This window comes from Chiloscyllium plagiosum, unplaced genomic scaffold (assembly GCF_037043375.1).
Source record: "Chiloscyllium plagiosum isolate Xiang-an unplaced genomic scaffold, Cpla_swu_hap1 HiC_scaffold_25, whole genome shotgun sequence".
NCBI lineage: Eukaryota > Metazoa > Chordata > Chondrichthyes > Orectolobiformes > Hemiscylliidae > Chiloscyllium > Chiloscyllium plagiosum.
The window spans coordinates 63,398,966-63,418,372 of NW_028270163.1; the positions used below are offsets into that span (position 1 = coordinate 63,398,966).

The window sequence follows — 19,407 nt, forward strand, 5'->3', positions numbered from 1 at the left end:
GAGCAATGAAGGCAAGCATGCTAAACACCTTCTTAACCACCTTGTTCACCAGTGATGCAAGTTTCAAAGAATTATGTATCTGAACCCCTAGATCTTTATATTTGATAATAGCCAGAGACTTTTCCCCAGGGCAGGATGGACTGACACGAGGAGTCATAGTTTTAAGATATTAGGAGGAAGATATAGAGGGGACGTCAGATAGATTCCTTACGCAGAGAGTTGTGAATACATGGAATGCATTGCCAGCAGTGGTGGTGGAAGCAGAGTCATTAGGGACACTTAAGCGACTGCTGGACATGCACATGATAGCAGTGAACTGAGGGGTGCGTAGGTTAGGTTATTTTACTTTAGATTAGGAATGATCCTCAGCACAACATCATGGGCCGAAGGGCCTGTTCTGTGCTGTACTTTTCAATGTTCTTTGTTTTATGTTCTCGTCGATTCCCTTCAGCTCACAGTTTAATTCTTCCATTCTAATCCATCCTCCAATTCACTTGACCCACAGTGAAACCAACATTTACCTGCACTTCTGAACCATAAGACCATAAGACATAGGAGTGAATGTTAGGCCATTCGGCCCATTGAGTCCACTCTGCCATTCAATCATGGCTGATGGGCATTTCAACACCACTGACTCGCACTCTCCCCATGTCCCTTAATTCCTTGCGAGATTAAGAATTTATCAATCTTGGCATTGAAGACATTTAACGTCCCGGCCTCCATTGCGCTCCATGACAGTGTATTCCACAGGCCTACCACTCTCTGGCTGAAGAAATGTCTCCTCATTTCCGTTCCGAATTGACCCCCTCTAATTCTAAGGCTGTGCTCATGTGTCCTATTATCCCCACCTGACGAAAACAAATTCCTAGCATCCATCCTTTTTAAGCCATGTATTATCTTGTAAGTTTCCATTCGATCTCCCCTCAATCTTCTAAACACTAATGAATACAATTCCAGGATCCTCAGTCGTTCATCGTATATTGGGCCTGCCATTCCAGGGATCCTCTGTGTGAATCTCCACTGGACATGTTCCAGTGCCAGTATGTCCTTCCTGAGGGGTGGGGACACAGTATTCTAAATGGGGCCTAACTAGAGCTTTATAAACTCTCAGTAGCACATTGCGGCTTTTACATTCCAACCCTCTTAAACCACGTCCAACCAGCTTTCTGTAAACCTCCTGGTATCATGTTTCATTGACAATTCCTGTCTGACTTCACATTTGGTCACTTTTAGAGTAAGGCAGAAACTGGCACGTGCCTTAAATGTTCCTCCATTTATTTACTCCGTGCCCTACCATGGACTAAGTTTCCAGGCTTCATGTCATGCAGTAAAGCAATCTGAAGGTTGGGATGATTTGGAGATGCCGAGTTGGATTGGGGTGGACAAAGTTAAAAATCACACAACAACCACCCGATGAAGGAGCAGCGCTCTGAAAGCTAGTGCTTCCAATTAAACCTGTTGGACTATAACCTGGTGTTGTGTGATTTGTAACTTTGAAGGTTGGGAGATTGTAATACAAACCCCACCATGAGCCTGAAGCTGTATACGTTGGAGATCACTTACGAGCTGTGTTTTCATATGCTGTGCAAACCCGACTGGAGCAATCCCATAAAGTCCAATTGCCAGCAAGCTGATCAAAATGTGAACACATGTGATCCAGTAAGTGAAATAAGGCCTGTAGAAAGAAGCAACTCTTAAACAGGAAGCTAGACAGAGATACATACCCACACCCCCTCACACACATCCTCACACACTCCCTCAAACACGCCCCCCCAAACCCCCTCACACACACCCTCACACACTCCCTCACATGCTCCCTCCCAAACCCCCCTCACACACCCTCACACACACCCTCACACACACCCTCACACACTCCCTCAAACACGCCCCCCCAACCCCCTCACATACACCCTCACACACTCCCTCACACACCCCCTCCCACTCTCATACACAGCCACACAGAAACCCCCACATACTCTCTCTCACTCACACACACCCCTCCCACTCTCTCACACAGTCACACAGAAACCTCCACATACCCCCTCTCACTCACACACACCCCCTCCCACTCTCACACAGTCACACAGAAACCTCCACATACCCACTCTCACACACACACACACTCGCACACACCCCCTCCCACTCTCATACACACCCACTCTCTCTCACTCACACCTACTCTCACACCCACTCACACACACATCCACTCTCATTCTTACACACACACACGCTCACTCACACACACCCCCTCCCACTCTCATACACACCCACTCTCTCTCACTCACACCTACTCACACACACCCACTCACACAAACATCCACTCTCATTCTCACACACACCCACTCTTGCTCACACACACCCCCTCCCACTCTCATACACACCCACTCTTCTCACTCACACCTACTCTCACACACCCACTCACACACACATCCACTCTCATTCTCACACACACCCACTCTCATACACACCCACTCTCTCTCACTTACACCTACTCTCACACACCCCCTCACACACACATCCACTCTCATTCTCACACACACCCACTCTCGCTCACACACCCCCCTCCCACTCTCATACACACCCACTCTCTCTCACTCACACCTACTCTCACACACCCACACACACACATCCACTCTCATTCTCACACACACCAATCTCTCTCACACAGACATAGTCACACAGAAACACCCACACACACCCTGTCTCACACACACCTCCTTCCACTCTCATATATACACCTACTCTCACTCTCACAAACACCCACTCTCACACCCACTCTCTCTCTCTGTCACACCCACTGACACACACACCTACTCTCTCACGCACACCCCCTTCTCACTCTCTCACATTCTCTCTCTCCTCACATACATAGCCTTTGTCTATCTCTCTCTCTCTCACCTGCCCCTCCCCTTCTCCCACACATGTGGAAGGTTGAGGTGTAATGAGGTAAGCCCAATATGGGGCCGCTAGTGAGGGCGGGCTTGAGGCATTCAAAGGCTGAACCCACAGTTGAAGTCCATACCCATCACTCCGGGGTCAAAGGGCCAGACACGTTCTGTCTGGGATGCTAAAGGTCAGCATAACCGGGGATCCACTGGCATCAGTAACCCATCATTCCTAAAAAGTCTGTTTTGGTGGTGGGTTTGGGAATCTTGAGGATGGCTTCAATGTGCTGATGGGACAGCAGAGGCTTATTTCCATCTTATACATGGCCAAGGTAGGTGACCGTGGTTTGACAGAGATGTAACTTTTCTTCAGCTACTCTCTGTACTGTGGTGGCCAACAATAGCAGGAAGATGAGGCTGTCAGCTTCAGAGGGAAGGCAGTCAGAAAAGGCAAGGAGGAGATCGTCTACATATTGGAGAAGGACAGAGCCACAGGTAAAACGGATATTACTGGGATCCTCCTTCAGGGCATGTGAAAAGATGGAGTTACTCTCAGGACAGCCCTGGGAAAGCTGAGGGCAGATGTATTGCTTGCCTTGCTAGATGAATCTGAAATGGTTTTGAGTGTCCCTGATGATTCAGAATAGAATAGAAAGGCCCACACAGGTCCACGAGTGCATGGTATTTCAGATCAGCTGGAATGCAACGAAGAATCATGGCTGGGTTTGGGATCACTGGGAAAGCAGGGATTCCCAGCCTGAAGGGCCCCCACCAGGTGTCTGCACTGGCTTTCTTCATGGGCAGGATGGGTGTATGACATGGACTGACTGTGGGAACAATAATACCTTGTTCAATAAAATCAGCACTAACAGGACCAATCCCTTCTTCCTTTTCCAGCTGAGTGGGTAATGGGACTTCTGAGGCCATGGTTTAACAGGATCAACTTTAACCTTAAAAGGTTCACCCACAAACAAGTGGGAACCCAGGCAAGGATATCAGAAAAGACACAGGGTCAGGGACCTGGTGAGAGGACATGATGTTCAAATCTGGCAGTCAGTAGGTATTTTCCGGTGGGCACAAATGTCAACGGCAGTGATTGTTCAGTGAGTATATCCACTGCACCATCAGAGGGCTGTGTCTGTCTGAGACTCCAATCCAGGAATCAAAGGGCCCAGGTGCTTTGACTCAAACCCAGGTGTGATGTTGAGAGTACGGTGAGGCGGTAATGAAACAGGCTGGTTGTACAGCATCTGGGCTTTAGGAGACTGTGAGACACTGAAAGCAACACTTTACTTTTTCTCACACACGCACTTGCATTTGGGGGGTCAGCACAGTGGCTCAGTGGTTAGCACTGCTGCCTCACAGCGCCAGAGACCCAGGTTCAATCCCAGCCTCAGGCAACTGTCTGTGTGGAGTTTGCACATTCTCCCTGTGTCTACGTGGGTGTGCTCCAGTTTCCTCTCACAATCCAAAGATGTGCGGGTCAGGTGAATTGGCCATGTTAAATTGCCCACAGTGTATTAGTCAGAGGGAAATGGGTCTGGATGGGTTACTCTTCGGAGGGTTAGTGTGGACTGGTTGGATCAAATGGCCTGTTTCCACACTGTAGGGAATCTAATCTAATACACACAGCAGAGCATCCCCAGACACATTCTCTCTCTCTCTCTCTCTCTTACACACACACCCACACACACACCCACAGACACACACCCACCTACACACACTCACACAGAGGGAGAAATCGGGAGCATGAAAGGTAGTCAAAGAGAGAGAGAGAGAGACAGAGAGAGTGAGAATGAGAGAGACATGGGGAGAGGTAGAGTGAGAGATCAGAGAATGCCCCACCTGTGACTCCTCATGTCCTGCAGTTTGGTTTGGATGCTGTAGCTTAGGGCTCGGCGATATCTACGATTCAGCCACCGCCCAACCACCCCAAGGCCGTACTTACGAGTTTTCTTATCAAATGCAAAGTGCTTGACTTGCGACACAATGCGTTTACCTCTTCTATGCTCTGCTTCACCTTTCAACACCTGTGTCCTGGATTCTCTGGTGAGAGCACAACAGTATTAGAGAAGAAAAAACTGCCTTTATAAGGATTATAGCACTGATTACCACTTGTATTATGAAAAGGAGACCAGAAAAAGGGGAACTACCAGCAAAGAAATGTACACACACACACACCCCCACTCTCCACAAACCCACAACTCTACACACACACACACACACAGCAACACACATACACCCCTCCTCATCCACACACAGCCCCACTCTCCACAAACCCACAACTCTACACACACGCACACGCAGCTACACACACACACACCCCACCCACACAGCATCATACATAAACACACAACCCACAGCACAGCTCCACACCGCTCCACACATACACACATCCTACAGCTCCACACATAATCACATATAACTGCACACACACACAGACACAACCACACAGCTGGTACAATTACAACATTTTAAGGCATCTGGATGGGTATATGAACAGGAAAGGTAAGGAGGGATATGGGCCACGTGCTGGCAAATGGGACTAAATTAGGTGGGGATATCTGGTCGGCATGGACAGGTTGGACCGAAGGGTCTATTTCCATGCTGTACATCTCTATGACTCTACGTTTAACTGAATTGAAAGGTCATGTTATCTGTCATAGTGGGATTTGAACTCATGTTCTCAGAATGTTTACCTGAAGGCTCTGGATTACTAGTCTAGTTAAATCAACACTACACTTCAACCTCCTCTTGACTAACAGCATTATAGAACATAGAACACAGAACACTACAGCATAGTACAGGCCCTTCGGCCCTCGATGTTGTGCCGACCTGTGAAGCCAATCTAAAGCCTACCTAACCTACACTATTCTATTTACATCCACATGTCTATCCAATGACCATTTAAATGCCCTTAAAGTTGGCAAATCAACAACTGTTGCAGGCAGTTCATTCCACACCCCCCACTACTCTCTGAGTAAAGAAACTATTGTCTACTCTACATTTACCCCTGACTAACACACCTAACCTACACATCCCTGAACACTATGGGCAGTTTAGCATGGCCAATTCACCTAACCATCTTTTGGATTGTGGGAGGAAACCGGAACATCCAGAGGAAACCCACACAGACACATGGAGAATGTGCAAACTCCACACAGACAGTCGCCCGAGGCAAAACAAAAACTACCTCAGCCATCTGTCCTATATCTATCACCCCTCAGTTTAAAGCTATGTCCCCTTATGCTAGCCATCACCATCCAAGGAAAAAGGGTCTCAATGCTCACCCTATCTAATTCTCTGATTATATTGTATGTCTCAATTAAGTCGCCTCTCAACTTCCTTCTCTCTAATGAAAACAGTCTCAAGTCCCTCAGCCTTTCCTCATAAGACGTTCCCTCCATACCAGGCAACATCCTGGTAAATCTCCTCTGAACCCTTTCCAGAGCTTCCACATCCTTCTTATGATGTGGTGACCAGAACTGTACGCAATACTCCAAGTGCAGCCAGAGTTTTGTACAGCTGCAGCATGATCTCATGGCTCCGAAACACAATCCCTCTACCAATAAAAGCTAACATACTGTATGCCTTCTTAACAACCATATCAACCTGGGTGGCAACTTTCAGTGAGCTTATATATCTGGACACAGAGATCTCTGTGCTCATCCAGACTGCCAAGAATCTTACCATTAGCCCAGGACCTTTTATTTCTGCAGCTCCTTCCAAAGTGAATCACCTCACACTTTTCCACATTAAACTCCATTTGCCACGTCTCAGCCCAGTTCTGCAGCTTATCTATGCCCCTCTGTAACTCGCAACATTCTTCAGCACTATCCACAGCTCCACTGACCTTAGTGTCATCTGCAAGTTTACTAACCTGTCCTCCTACACCCACAACCAGGTTATTTATAAAAATGACAAACAGCAGTGGACCCAAAACAGATCCTTGTGGGACACCACGAGTAACTGAACTCCAGGATGAACATTTCCCATCAACCACCACCCTCTGTCTTCTTTCAACTAGTCAATGTCTGATCCAAACCGCTAAATCACCCTCAATCCCATACCTCAGTATTTTATGCAGTAGCCCACTGTGGGGAACCTTATCAAGTGCCTTACCGAAATCCACATACACATCAACCACATTACCCTCATCTACCTGTTTGGTCACCTTCTCAAAAGAACTCTATGAGGTTTATGAGGCATGACCTACCCTTCACAAAATGGATTACAGTGATTCAAGAAGGCAGCTCACCAACTCTTTCCCAATTGCACCAAAGGAATGATGCTGAACATTGCTCAGTATCAGCAAATATCCCCACTTCTGACCTTACGGTGGAGGGAAGGTCATTGATGAAGCAGCTGAAGATGGTTGGGCCTAGGATACTATCCTGAAGGACTTCTGCAGAGATGTCCTGGAGCTGAGATGACTGACCTCCAACAACCACAACCATCTTCCTTTGTGCTCGGTGTGCCTCGAACCAGTGGAGAGTTTGCCCCCTGATACCCATTGATTCCAGTTTTGCCAGGGCTCCTTGATGCCTTACTCGGTCAAATGCAGCCCTGATGTCAAGAACTGTCCCTCTCCCCACCCCTCTGGAATTCAGCTCCTTTGTCCAAGTTTGACCCAAGGCTGTAATGAGGTCAGGAGCTGAGTGACCCTGGGGGAACCCAAACTGGGTGTTACTCAGCAGGTTATTGCTGAGCAGGTGCTGCTTGATAGCCCTGTTGATGAGCCCTTCCATCACTTTACTGATGATGGAGAGTAGACTGATGGGGTGGGAACTGGCCAGGTTGGATTTGTCCTGCTTTTTGTGTCCAGGACATACCTGGGCAATTTTCCCCATTGTCGGGTCGATGCCATTGTTGTAACTGGACTGGAAGAGCTTGGCGAGGGGAGCGGCACGTTCTGGAGCACACGTTTTCAGGACTATTGCTGGAATGTTTTCAGGGCCCATTGCCTTTGCAGTATCCAGTTGTTGTGAAACTTGAAAGGGTTCAGAAAAGATTTACAAGGATGTTGCCAGGGTTGGAGGATTTGAGCTATTGGGAGAGGCTGAACAGGCTGGGGCTGTTTTCCCTGGAGCGTCGGAGGCTGAGGGGTGACCTTATAGAGGTTTACAAAATTATGAGGGGCATGGATAGGGGAAAAAAGACAAAGTCTTTTCCGTGGGGTGGGGAGTCCAGAACTAGAGGGCATAGGTTTAGGGTGAGAGGGGAAAGATATAAAAGAGACCTAAGGGGCAACGTTTTCACGCAGAGGGTGGTGCGTGTATGGAATGAGCTGCCAGAGGAAGTGGTGGAGGCTGGTACAATTACAACATTTAAAAGGCATCTGGATGGGTATGTGAATAGGAAGGGTTTGGAGGGATATGGGCCGGGTGCTGGCAGGTGGGATTAGAGTGGGTTGGGATATCTGGTCGGCATGGACGGGTTGGACCGAAGGGTCTGTTTCCGTGCTGTACATCTCTCTGACTCTATGAGTCATTGAGGATGGGGATATTTGTGGAGCTTCCTCCTCCAGTGAGGTGTTTACTTGTCCATATTGTTCCCTCTGAAGGTGCACAGCTGATCAGTCTATGCTTGCACTAACTTCCCATTCTAGAAGATATTACAAAACAAACAAGAGGGAATGTAACTGGTCCATCAGCATTCAGCACGACAAAGCCTCCATCTACATCCTGTTGATTGTGAGATCATTCCGATGCCACTTGCTGTTTGGCACATTGTAGTCTTGTTTTGTAGCTTCCACAAGTTAACTTTTTCTGTATGTCTTCTGGTTTAATCCTTCAGCGCCTGACATGCCCTCCTGCACTCTCCATTGAGTCTGGCTTGATGGTAGTGCTTGAGTGAGGGATATGCCAGGCCATGAGGTTACAGATTGTGCTGGAGTTGTTGATAGCTCACAGCACCTCATGATATCCAGTCCTGAGTTGCTGGACCAAGGAATTTTCCCGGAGACACAGTATGAGGTAAATTTCCAAGAGAAATATTTCATATGGCCCATCTTGGCAATCAAATTCAGGAAAATGGCAAAACACCAAACAACACCAGGAACTCTGGTTTCATCATGATGATCAAATCAGATTGGATTCGGTAAAGGGCTTGTACTGTAAAGGTCTGGATGTTAAATAAATGTCTTCCTAATCTGACAGCTGCTTCCCAGTGTTCAGATTGTAAATGTCTTCATTAGGAAACTGGAGCCAAAATCCAGCCTAGGGTGAAACAAGGCTGTGTCCTTGTCAGTGGCTGTTCACCTCATCAAAGATTGACTGTCATCTGGTGTGAATATTAAACAGCACCTTGATAGAAAACTCTAACCTCAAGCACCTCCATGCTGAAATGATCCTGATCCAGAGACAGACACAGAGTGTCAGTGTGTGGTATGTGGGTGAGTGCAGTGTGTCAATGCTACTCAACACCCGGTTTGTAAAACTCTCTCCATCTCTTCAGTCCTGCAGACATGAAGCTTGGCTTGTCCTTGAATGTTGCCAAAACAAAATTCATTTTTCACCCCTAGAACTAATCAGCTAAATATTCCACCCCTGCCCCAAGATTCTGGAACGCTTTAAGCACCAGCAACCTCTCTCTGAAAAGACCGACAATGATGAGGAGATCTAATCCTGGATCAGTTAGACGTGCTCAGCCTTCGACAAACTTCCACAGTGTGTGTCTGACAACAAAGACAACTGGGTGACTGCTCAAAGGGAGAAAGAACAGTCAGTGCAGGGATCCCCTGTGGTCGTTCCCCTGAAAAACAAGTATACCGTTTTGGATACTGTTGGGGGGAACGACTTACCAGCAGTATGCAATGAGGTGCAGGTCTCTGTCACAGAGTCTGTGCCTGTTACACAGAAGGGAAGGAGGGAAAGGAGGAGAGGGTTAGTCATTGGGGACTCGATAGTTAGAGGCTCAGATAGACGTTTTTGGGAATGAACAAGACTCGTGGTTGGTGTGTTGCCTCCCAGGTGCCAGGGTCCGTGATGTCTCGGATTGTATCTTTGGGGTCCTGAAGGGAGAGGGTGACCAGCCCCAAGTCATTGTCCATGTAGATACCAACAACATGGGTAGAAAGAGGGATAGGGATGTAAGGCAGGATTTCAGGGAGCTAGGGTGGAAGCTGAGAGCTAGAACAAACACAGGGTTGTTATCTCTGGTTTGTTACCATGTGATAGCGAGGCAAGGAATAGGGAGAGATATCAGCTGAACACGTGGCTGCAAGGATGGTGCAGGAGGGAGGGTTTCAGGTACTTGGATAATTGGGGCTCATTCTGGGGAAGGTGGGACTTGTACAAACAGGATGGTCTTCACTGAACCAGACAGGTACTAATATCCTACATGGAAAATTTGTTAATGCTATTCAACTATGTATAAACTAGCTCAGCAGGGATTAGAACCTGAGGTGTAGTTCCAGTGCACAGGAGGATGAGAGTAGGGAGGGCATGGACAGGATTTCATGGTCACTGGAATGTGATGGCAGACAGCAAACTGGTTTGAAGTGTGTCTACTTCAATGCCAGGAGTATCCGGAATAAAGTGGGTGAACTTGCAGCATGGATAGGTACCAGGGACTTCAATGTTGTGGCCATTTCGGAGACATGGATAGAGCAGGGTGAGGAATGGATTCCAGGGTTTAGATCTTTAATTAAGAACAGGGAAGGATGAGGGAGAACCCAAAGGCATTTTACTCATACGTGAGGAATAAGAGAACGATTAGGGAGAAGGTAGGGCCGGTCAGGGATAGTGGAGGGAACCTGTGCATGGAGTCTGAGCAGATAGGGGAAGCCGTAACTGAGTTTTTTGCTTCAGTTTTCACTAAGGAAAGGGACCTTGTTGTAAATGAGAACTTTGAGGAGCTGGGATATGAGCTTGAACAGATCAAGATTGATGAAGTTGATGTACTGGAAATTTTAGCAAACATTAAGATTGATAAGTCCCCAGGGCCAGACCAGATTTATCCTCGGCCACTCTGGGAAGCGAGAAAGGAGGTTGCTAAGCCGCTGGTAAAGATCTTTGCTCCCTCACTCTCCACAGGAGTCGCACCAGAGGATTGGAAGGAGGTGAATGTTGTTCCTCTTTACAAGAAGGGGAATAGGGAAATCCCTGGCAATTACAGAATAGTCAGTCTTTAGTCTGTGGTCAGCAAAGTTTTGGAAAGAATTCTGAGGGGTAGGATTTATGACTATTTGGCAAAGCATAGTGTGATTAAAGACAGTCAGCATGGCTTTGTGAGGGGTGGGTCATGCCTCACAATTCTAATTGAGTTCTTTGAGGAGGTGACAAGACAGGTCGACAAAGGTTGAGCAGTGGATGTGGTGTATATGGACTTCAGCAAGGCATTTGATAAGGTTCCCTATGGTAGGCTCATTCATAAAGTCAGGAGGTATGGGATACAGGGAGATTTGACTATCTGGATTCAGAATTGGCTGGCTGACAGAAGGCAGAGAGTGGTTATAGATGGAAAGTATTCTGTCTGGAGGTCAGTGGTGAGTGGGGTCCCGCAGGGCTCTGTTCTTGGGCCTCTGCTCTTTGTAGTTTTTATAAATGACATGGATGAGGAGGTTGAGGAGTGGGTTAGTAAATTTGCAGATGACACAAAGGTTAGAGGTGCCATTGATAGTACCGAGGGCTATTGCAGGCTGCAGTGCGACATAGACAGGATGCAGAGCTGGGCTGAGAAATGGCAGATGGAGTTCAACCTGGATAAATGTGAAGTGATGCATTTTGGAAGGTCGAACTTGAATGTTGAATATAGGATTAAAGACAGGATTCTTGGCAGTGTGGAGGATCAGAGGGATCTGGTTGTGCAAATACATAGATCTCTCAAAGTTGCCACCCAAGTGGATAGGGTTGCTAAAAAAGCATATGGTGTTTTGGCTTTCATTAACAGAGGGATCGAGTTTAAGAGCTGCGAGGTTTTGCTGCTGCTCTACAAGCCTCTGGTGAGACCACACTTGGAATACTGTGTCCAGTTCTGGTTGCCCTACTATAGGAAAGATACAAGAGGCTTTGGAGAGGGTGCAAAGAAGGTTTACCAGGATGCTGCCTGGACTGGAGGGCTTGCCTTATGAAGAGAGTTTGACTAAGCTTGGACTTTTCTCTCTGGAGAGAAGGAGGAAGAGAGCTGACCTGAACGAGGTATACAAGGTAATGAGAGGCGTGGATAGAGTCAATAGCCAGATACTTTTCCCCAGGGCAGGATTGACTGGTACGAGGGGTCATAGTTTTAAGATATTAGGAGAAAGGTATAGAAGGGACATCAGAGGAAGGTTCTTTATACAGAGAGTTGTGAATGCATGGAATGCGTTGCCAGTGGTGTTGGTGAAAGCAGAGTCATTAGGGACATTTAAGCGACTGCTGGACATGCACATGGATAGCAGTGAGTTGAGGGGTGTGTAGGTTAAGTTATTTTATTTTACATTAGGATTAACACTCGGCACAACATCGTGGGCCGAAGGGCCTGTGCTGTGCTGTACCTTTCTATGTTCTATGTTCTAAGGTGGTAAAAGGGGGTGAGGCGTGGCCTTGTTAGTCAAGGATAGTATAACGGTAGCTGAAAGAACTTTTGACAAGGACTCGCCTACTGAGGTAGTGTGGGCTGAGGTTAGAAACAGGAGAGGAGAGGTCACACTGCTTGGGGTTTTTTATAGGCCTCCGCAGAGTTCCAGGGAGGTGGAAGAGAGGATTAGCAAAATTATTCTGGATAGGAGTGAAAAGAACAGGGTGGTCATTATGAGGATCTTTAACTTCCCCAACATTGACTGGAAATGCTATAACTCTAGTACGTCGGATGGATCAGTTTTTGTCCAATGTGTGCAGGAGGGTTTCCTGACACAGTATGTCGAAGGGCAGACAAGAGGGGAGGCCACATTGGATCTGGTGCTTGGTAATGAACCAGGCCAGGTGTTTGATTTAGTTGTAGGTGAGCACTTTGGAGAGAGAGTCCATAATTCAGTTATGTTTAGTTTAGCGATGGAAAGAGATAGGTACATGCTGCAGGTCAAGAGTTATCGATGGGGCAAGGGCAATTATAATGCGATCAGGAAAGAATTAGGATGCATAGAATGGGGGTTGCAAAGTGCAGGGGATGAGGACAATGGAAATGTGGAGCTGGTTTAAGGAACAGATGTTGCATGACCTCGGTGGGTATGTCCATGTCAGGCAGGGAGGAAGTGATAAGGTAAGGCACCTGTGGTTTACTACAGAAATTGCATCTCTTGTTAAGCGGAAGAAGGAGGCTTATGTCTTGATGAGACACGATGGTTCAGATGAGGCGATGGAGAATTACAGATCAGCTGGGAAGGGTTTACAGAGAGAGTTAAGAAGAGCAAAGAGAGGATATGCACAGTCTTTAGCAGATAGAGTAAAGGAGAACCCTAAAGCTTTCTATAGCTATATGAGGAATAAAAGGATGATTAGGGTGGGAATAGAGTCAGAGAATTCCTGATGAAGAGCTTTTGCCCGAAACATCGATTTTCCTATTCCTCGGATGCTGCCTCACCTGCTGTGCATTTCCAGCACCACTCTAATCTAGACTCTGATTTCCATCATCTGCAGTTTTGCCAAGGAATAGGGACAGTCAAAGACAGAAGTGGGAAGTTGTGTATGGACCCTGTGGAGATCGGAGAGGTACTAAACGAATATTTCTTATCGGTTTTCACTCAGGAAAAGGGATATTGTAGAGGAAAAAAATGAGGTACAAGATATTAGACTAGAAAGGATCGAGGTTAGTAAGGAAGAGGTGTTATCAATTCTACAAGGAGTGAAAGTAGACAAGTCCCCTGGGCCGGATGGGATTTATCCGAGGATTCTCCAGGAAGCTAGGGAGGAGATAGCAGAGCTTTTGGCTTTGATATTTGTGTCTTCATTGTCTACAGGTTTAGTACCAGAGGACTGGAGGATAGCAAATGTTGTGCCCTTGTTCAAGAAGGGCTGTAGAGATGACCCAAGTAATTACCCAAGTAATTCCTGAAGAAGGGCTTATGCCCGAAACGTCGATTCTCCTGCTCCTTTGATGCTGCCTGACCTGCTGCGCTTTTCCAGCAACACATTTTTAAGCTCTGATCCCCAGCATCTGCAGTCCTCACTTTCTCAAAGTAATTACACACCAGTGAGCCTTACGTCTGTTGTAGGAAAGGTTTTGGAAAGGATTATAAGAGATAGGATTTATAAATATCTAGCAAGCAACAATTTTATTGCAGATAGTCAACATGGTTTCATTAAGGGCAGCTCATGTTCACAAACCTCTGAGTTTTTTGAGAAGGTGACCAAGCATGTAGATGAGGGTAGGGCAGTTGATGTGGTGTACATGGACTTCAGTAAAGCCTTTGATAAGGTTCCACATGGTAGGCTGTTGGAGAAAATGCAGAGGTATCGGATTGAGGGTGATTTAGCAGTTTGGATTAGAAACTGGCTTTCTGAAAGAAGGCAGTGAGTGGTGGTTGATGGAAAATATTCAGCCTGGAGTCCAGTTACTAGTGGTGTGCCACAAGGATCTGTTTTGGGACCACTGCTGTTTGTCATTTTTATAAATGACTTAGACGCAGGCATAGGTGGATGGATTAGTCAATTTGCAGACGACACTAAAGTCGGTGGAGTAGTGGACAGTGTGGAAGAATGTTACAGGTTGCAGGGGGACTTGGATAAACTGCAGAATTGGGCTGAGAGGTGGCAAATGGAGTTCAGTGCAGCTAAATGTGAGGTGATGCACTTTGGGAAGAATAACAGGAAGGCAGAGTACTGGGTCAATGGAAAGATTCTCAGTAGTGTGGATGTGCAGAGGGATCTTGGAGTCCATGTACATAGATCCCTGAAAGTTGCCACCCAGGTGGATAGTGCTGTTAAGAAGGCATACGGTGTGTTAGCTTTTATTCGTAGAGGGATTGAGTTCCGGAGCTGCAATATCATGCTGCAACTATACAAAACGCTGGAATATTGTGTACAGTTCTGGTCGCCTCATTATAGGAAGGATGTGGAAGCATTAGAAAAGATGCAGAGGAGATTTACCTGGATGTTGCCTGGTCTGGAGGGAAGGTCTTATGAGGAAAGGCTGAGAGACTTGGGTCTGTTCTCATTGGAAAGAAGAAGGCTAAGGTGGGATTTGATAGAGACATACAAGATGATCAGAGGATTAGATAAGGTAGTCAGTGAAAGTTTTTTTCCGAGGATGATGACGTCAGCTTGTACAAGGGAGAATAACCACAAATTGAGGGGTGATAGATTTAAGACAGATGTCAGAGGCAGGTTCTTTACGCAGAGAGTGGTAAGGGCGTGGAATGCCCTACCTGCTAATGTAGTCAACTCAGCCACATTAGGGAGATTTAAACAACCCTTAGATAAGCACATGGATGAGGATGGGATAGTGTAGAGGGATGGGCTTAAAATAGTACACAGGTCAACACAACATTGAGGACTGAAGGGCCTGTTCTCCGCTGTATTGTTCTGTGTTGTATGTTCCAAGACCTCACCAGCTAACCAAACTCGAGCAGACAATGCAGTTGTCATCATCTCACTGCTGTATTGCAGAGGGACCTGAGCTGTGTATCGGAGACAAATAAAAGCATTGGAGAAATTCCGACAGCAATGCCTTCACCACAACTTCCAGGTCAAATGTGAGAACCATCAAACAAAGGCTAGCATCCTCCCCAAGTATTCGGGCAAATCTCCAACAAAACCCAGTCACAATGAAGTGGTTACTGGGTGTGGATGGTCAACGTGGCTCTGTTCACCAGATCAAGTGAGTTATTTTCCCAGGGATGGACTAGTGCAGGACCCTTCTCAAACATGACTGGGATGAACACAATACCACCGACAGAGAGCACTGACAACTTCCGGAGCCCACTCCTTTATGTCACATCCTGCCTGTGTGTGGCTCAAAGTCTGCAACTAGTTCACTAACTACCTCAAGACCCAGAGCATGGCAGCATCCAGAAAGAGGTCAGCCACAATGATGATGGGATGTAAAGGGAAGCATCGCCCACACATCCAGTCCTCCCAGGACAGGGACAGCACAGATTAGATACGGAGTAAAGCTTCCTCTACTATGTCCCCATCAAACACTCCTCAACACGGACAGCACAGGGTTAGATATAGAGGTGTAGTTTGGAATCCTGAACATTGGAGATTGTCAGATGCCAGTCACAAACCTTCAGGTGGAGGCCATCCTCATTATAGGATTAGGATTAGATTCCTTACAGTGTGGAAACAGGCCCCTCAGTCCAACAAGTCCACACCAACTTCCGAAGAGTAACCCACCCAGACCCAACTCCCTCTGACTAATGCACCTAACACTATGTCCACCTGACCTGCACATCTTTGGACTGTGGGAGGAACCAGAGCACCTGGAGGAAGCCCATGCAGACACGGGGAGAATGTGCAAACTCCACACAGACAGTCGCCCCGAGGCTGGAATTGAACCCAGGTCTCTGGTGCTGTGAGGGAGCAGTGCTAACCACTGAGCCACCGTGCCGCCCTTATAGTTTGGATTTGATTGCATATGAAGTTCTGCAATAGGATTGGCTATTCCAAGGTCATTCAAAACCCCAATACTGGATCAACTCATAAAACAGGAAATCAATAAATCTGGGAATTGATGGATTTAGAGTAGGAACGGTAGCAGGATTTATATAAAAACCCAACTGATTTGTCTGGCCTGCTCTCAGCACTAACTGTGGCTGACTGCTCCTGAAATCTTCATGCATTCAGTTTGTCTGGCTAATGTCATCACAAAGTTGTTCAGTGCAACAACAGACCACTCCACAGTACAACTTGTACTTCAACAAAGCTCTTTACATACAATGGTGATTGTAGCCTCTCCACAAGGTGGACGTCCCTCATTGGCCAGGAGTCTGACAGCGGTGGAGATTCAAACACATCATCAGGCATTGAGTAACTTTCATCAGGAGCATCGATCTGTGAAGAGTGACAGGAACACACTGTGTTACCAGTTTCACATCTCAATCAGTTCCCCTTCACCAATACACAAATAGGTCAGGAATATTCTTGCCTTACTAAAAAACGAGGAGTCCAGACCTTCTGGACCATCGATGACATCTTCAACAAAGTTGCTAGGATATACAAAGCTTCCTCTGGTTCGTCTGTGCGGAGAAGGTCTCAGAAGAGGACGACCCTGGGTTAGGAATCAGCCACATGTTAAACTATTCCTCAAACTCTCATCTCTTCAGCTTATCCCAATTTTCATCATTCGTGGTTTTATTTGGCTGGGCCCAAATTCTGGAATTCCCCCCCTACACCTTCCAAACTTTCTCTTTAAGAGACTCCTAAAACTTGTATGTCTTCCGCAAGGTTTTGGTGATTTTAATCCCCATAGCTCCCAACTTCTCTTGATATCATAACAAACACAATAACCTGAATATATGATTGGTTGTAGAGACAGAGAGCCTAATCCACCACTCTAGCCAGTGCACACATAGTCCCTCTGGATCTCAGCTTCCCTCCCTACTCCACGGTGAGCATGCCTTCAGTCCTCGCTGCCTCCCACAGTGTTCTCACCGTTATCACAGATGATGCTGCTCGCAGACTCATTCGAACGACTGACTCCCGTTTCCTGCGAATCATTCCCATGTATCCTGACTGGGAGTTTCGAAATGAACCAAGAGATTTGAGAGGAGAGTCTGCTGGATGGGGAATGCCAGCCTGATCCACCGTGTCTGTATAACGCAGCACATGGCCCTGTGCAAAAGGATCAATGATGTGAGAATAAAGAGAACAATGAGAAGCTTACCTTGCTGCTGATATTCCCATCAATTACCCCTACTCCACCCCTAGGCCACACTCCCTGCAATCACCTCTGTAACACTACCATCTGTGTTCACTGGCACACTTACACACAATTAACATACTTCAGATCCACTCATACACCCTACAGAGCCATAAGATTAACCCCATTCAATTCTGAACTCACCTCCCTCATTTGTCACCTACCCAAACACCCATCCAGCCACCATCACACCTACACACACCCAACCTCTGACCCTTCAGATTCACACACTCGGAGCACACTGCTCCTGAAAATCCCCAACCCATTTATCACCCAATGGGAGGGACGTTAAACAAAGTTAAGGTATAACAGGATTTTCACTGTAAGTGAGTGAATTCACACACTTTTAACCTGGCAATGTCAGAGCGTGAAAGGGGACTGATTTTCAAAACTTGGTACAGATATAACACATTGGAGGCAGGCTGCAAGAGGACCATGGGACAGCAGGGGGCAAAAACAGAAACTGTTGGTGAAACTCAGCATGTCTGGAAAGAAAGCAGAGTCAACGTTTTCAAGTCTGGTAATTCCTCATCAGAACTGGAGGCAGGAGGCAGCTTTGTAGATAACCCATTCTCAATAATGAGGGAGGGAGCCTAGGAAGCGTTTCGAGGGATGTGGGTCAAGTGCTGGCAAATGGGACGAGATTGGGTTGGGATATCTGGTCGGCATGGATGAGTTGGACCGAAGGGTCTGTTTCCATGCTGTACATCTCTATGACTCTATCAATACAAAAGATAAGGCTTGGAAGCTTGTGCAACAATCTGCAGCCAGATGTGCTGAGTGAATAATCCATCACAGCCCCCTCCAATGGTCCCCAGTATCACAGATGCCAGTCTTTAGCTAATACCATTCACTCCACGTGATATCCAGAAACGGTTGGAGGCACTGAATACCGTAAAGGCAATGGACCCTAACAACATTCCGGCAATAATACTAAAGACTTGTGCTAGGAGAAAGTGAGGACTGCAGATGCTGGAGATCAGAGTCGAAGAGTGTGGTGCTGGAAAAGCACAACCCGTCAGGCAGCATTCGAGGAGCAGGATCAACGTTTCGGGCAAAAGCCCTTCATCAGGAAGGGAGCTTGTTGGCCAAGGGGGTGGAGAGGGAGGGATGGGCTGGGGTGAAGGTAGCTGAGAGTGTGAGAGGTGGATGCAGATGGAGGTAATGGTGATAGGTTGGAAAGGAGGGTGGAACGGATAGGTGGGAAGGAAGATGGACAGGTAGGAGAGGTCAAGAAGATGGTTTGTCCACTTTGAGTGCGAGCAGCAGCTAAGGTAAGACAGTTTGTTTTAAAATTACTTACTGGTAGCGGGCAGCGGTGTTTTTTTCTCTCTTTACAGAAAGAGCGGGAGCAGCAGGGGGAAGTGACGAAGACCGGAGGGGCAGCCGGGTAGGTTTTTTTCCCTTTAAAAGCGCACAGGAGAAGAACCCGAGGCACTACAGAGGTAGTGTCTCCCACTCTCCCTCCTCCTCTAACCTAAATAATAAGACCCGTTGTGGTAAGTAGGTAAGTGCTGCATTTTGCTTGTTGTATTCTTTAGACCCAGTTTTTTTTATAAAAGGTTACTTTCAGAGGGATGGCAGTGAAGGCAGTGCAATGTTCCTCCTGCAACATGTTTGAGGTGAGGGATGCCATGGACGTCCCTGCTGATTACACTTGCAGGAAGTGCACCCATCTCCAGCTCCTCCAAGACCGTGTTAGGGAACTGGAGCTGGAGTTGGATGAACTTAGGATCATTCG

The 19,407-nt window shown here is 47.0% G+C and overlaps 1 protein-coding gene across 6 annotated transcripts in view; it reads right to left on the reverse strand.

Moving 5' to 3' along the window:
• Positions 1-19,407, reverse strand: part of LOC122562367 (inactive rhomboid protein 2-like) — a 310,932-nt gene that overhangs the window by 139,831 nt on the left and 151,694 nt on the right. For 5 of the 6 annotated variants that reach the window (XM_088000800.1, XM_088000801.1, XM_088000802.1 and 2 more), the window contains 5 exons: positions 17,399-17,578; positions 16,893-17,015; positions 16,683-16,798; positions 4,731-4,931; positions 1,564-1,675 (listed from right to left, as the gene is read on the reverse strand). In XM_088000800.1, the coding sequence (XP_087856926.1) occupies positions 1,564-1,675; positions 4,731-4,931; positions 16,683-16,798; positions 16,893-17,015; positions 17,399-17,578 (732 nt within the window). The remainder of the gene's footprint in view (positions 1-1,563; positions 1,676-4,730; positions 4,932-16,682; positions 16,799-16,892; positions 17,016-17,398; positions 17,579-19,407) is intronic. The other variant, XM_088000804.1, reaches the window with a different exon arrangement.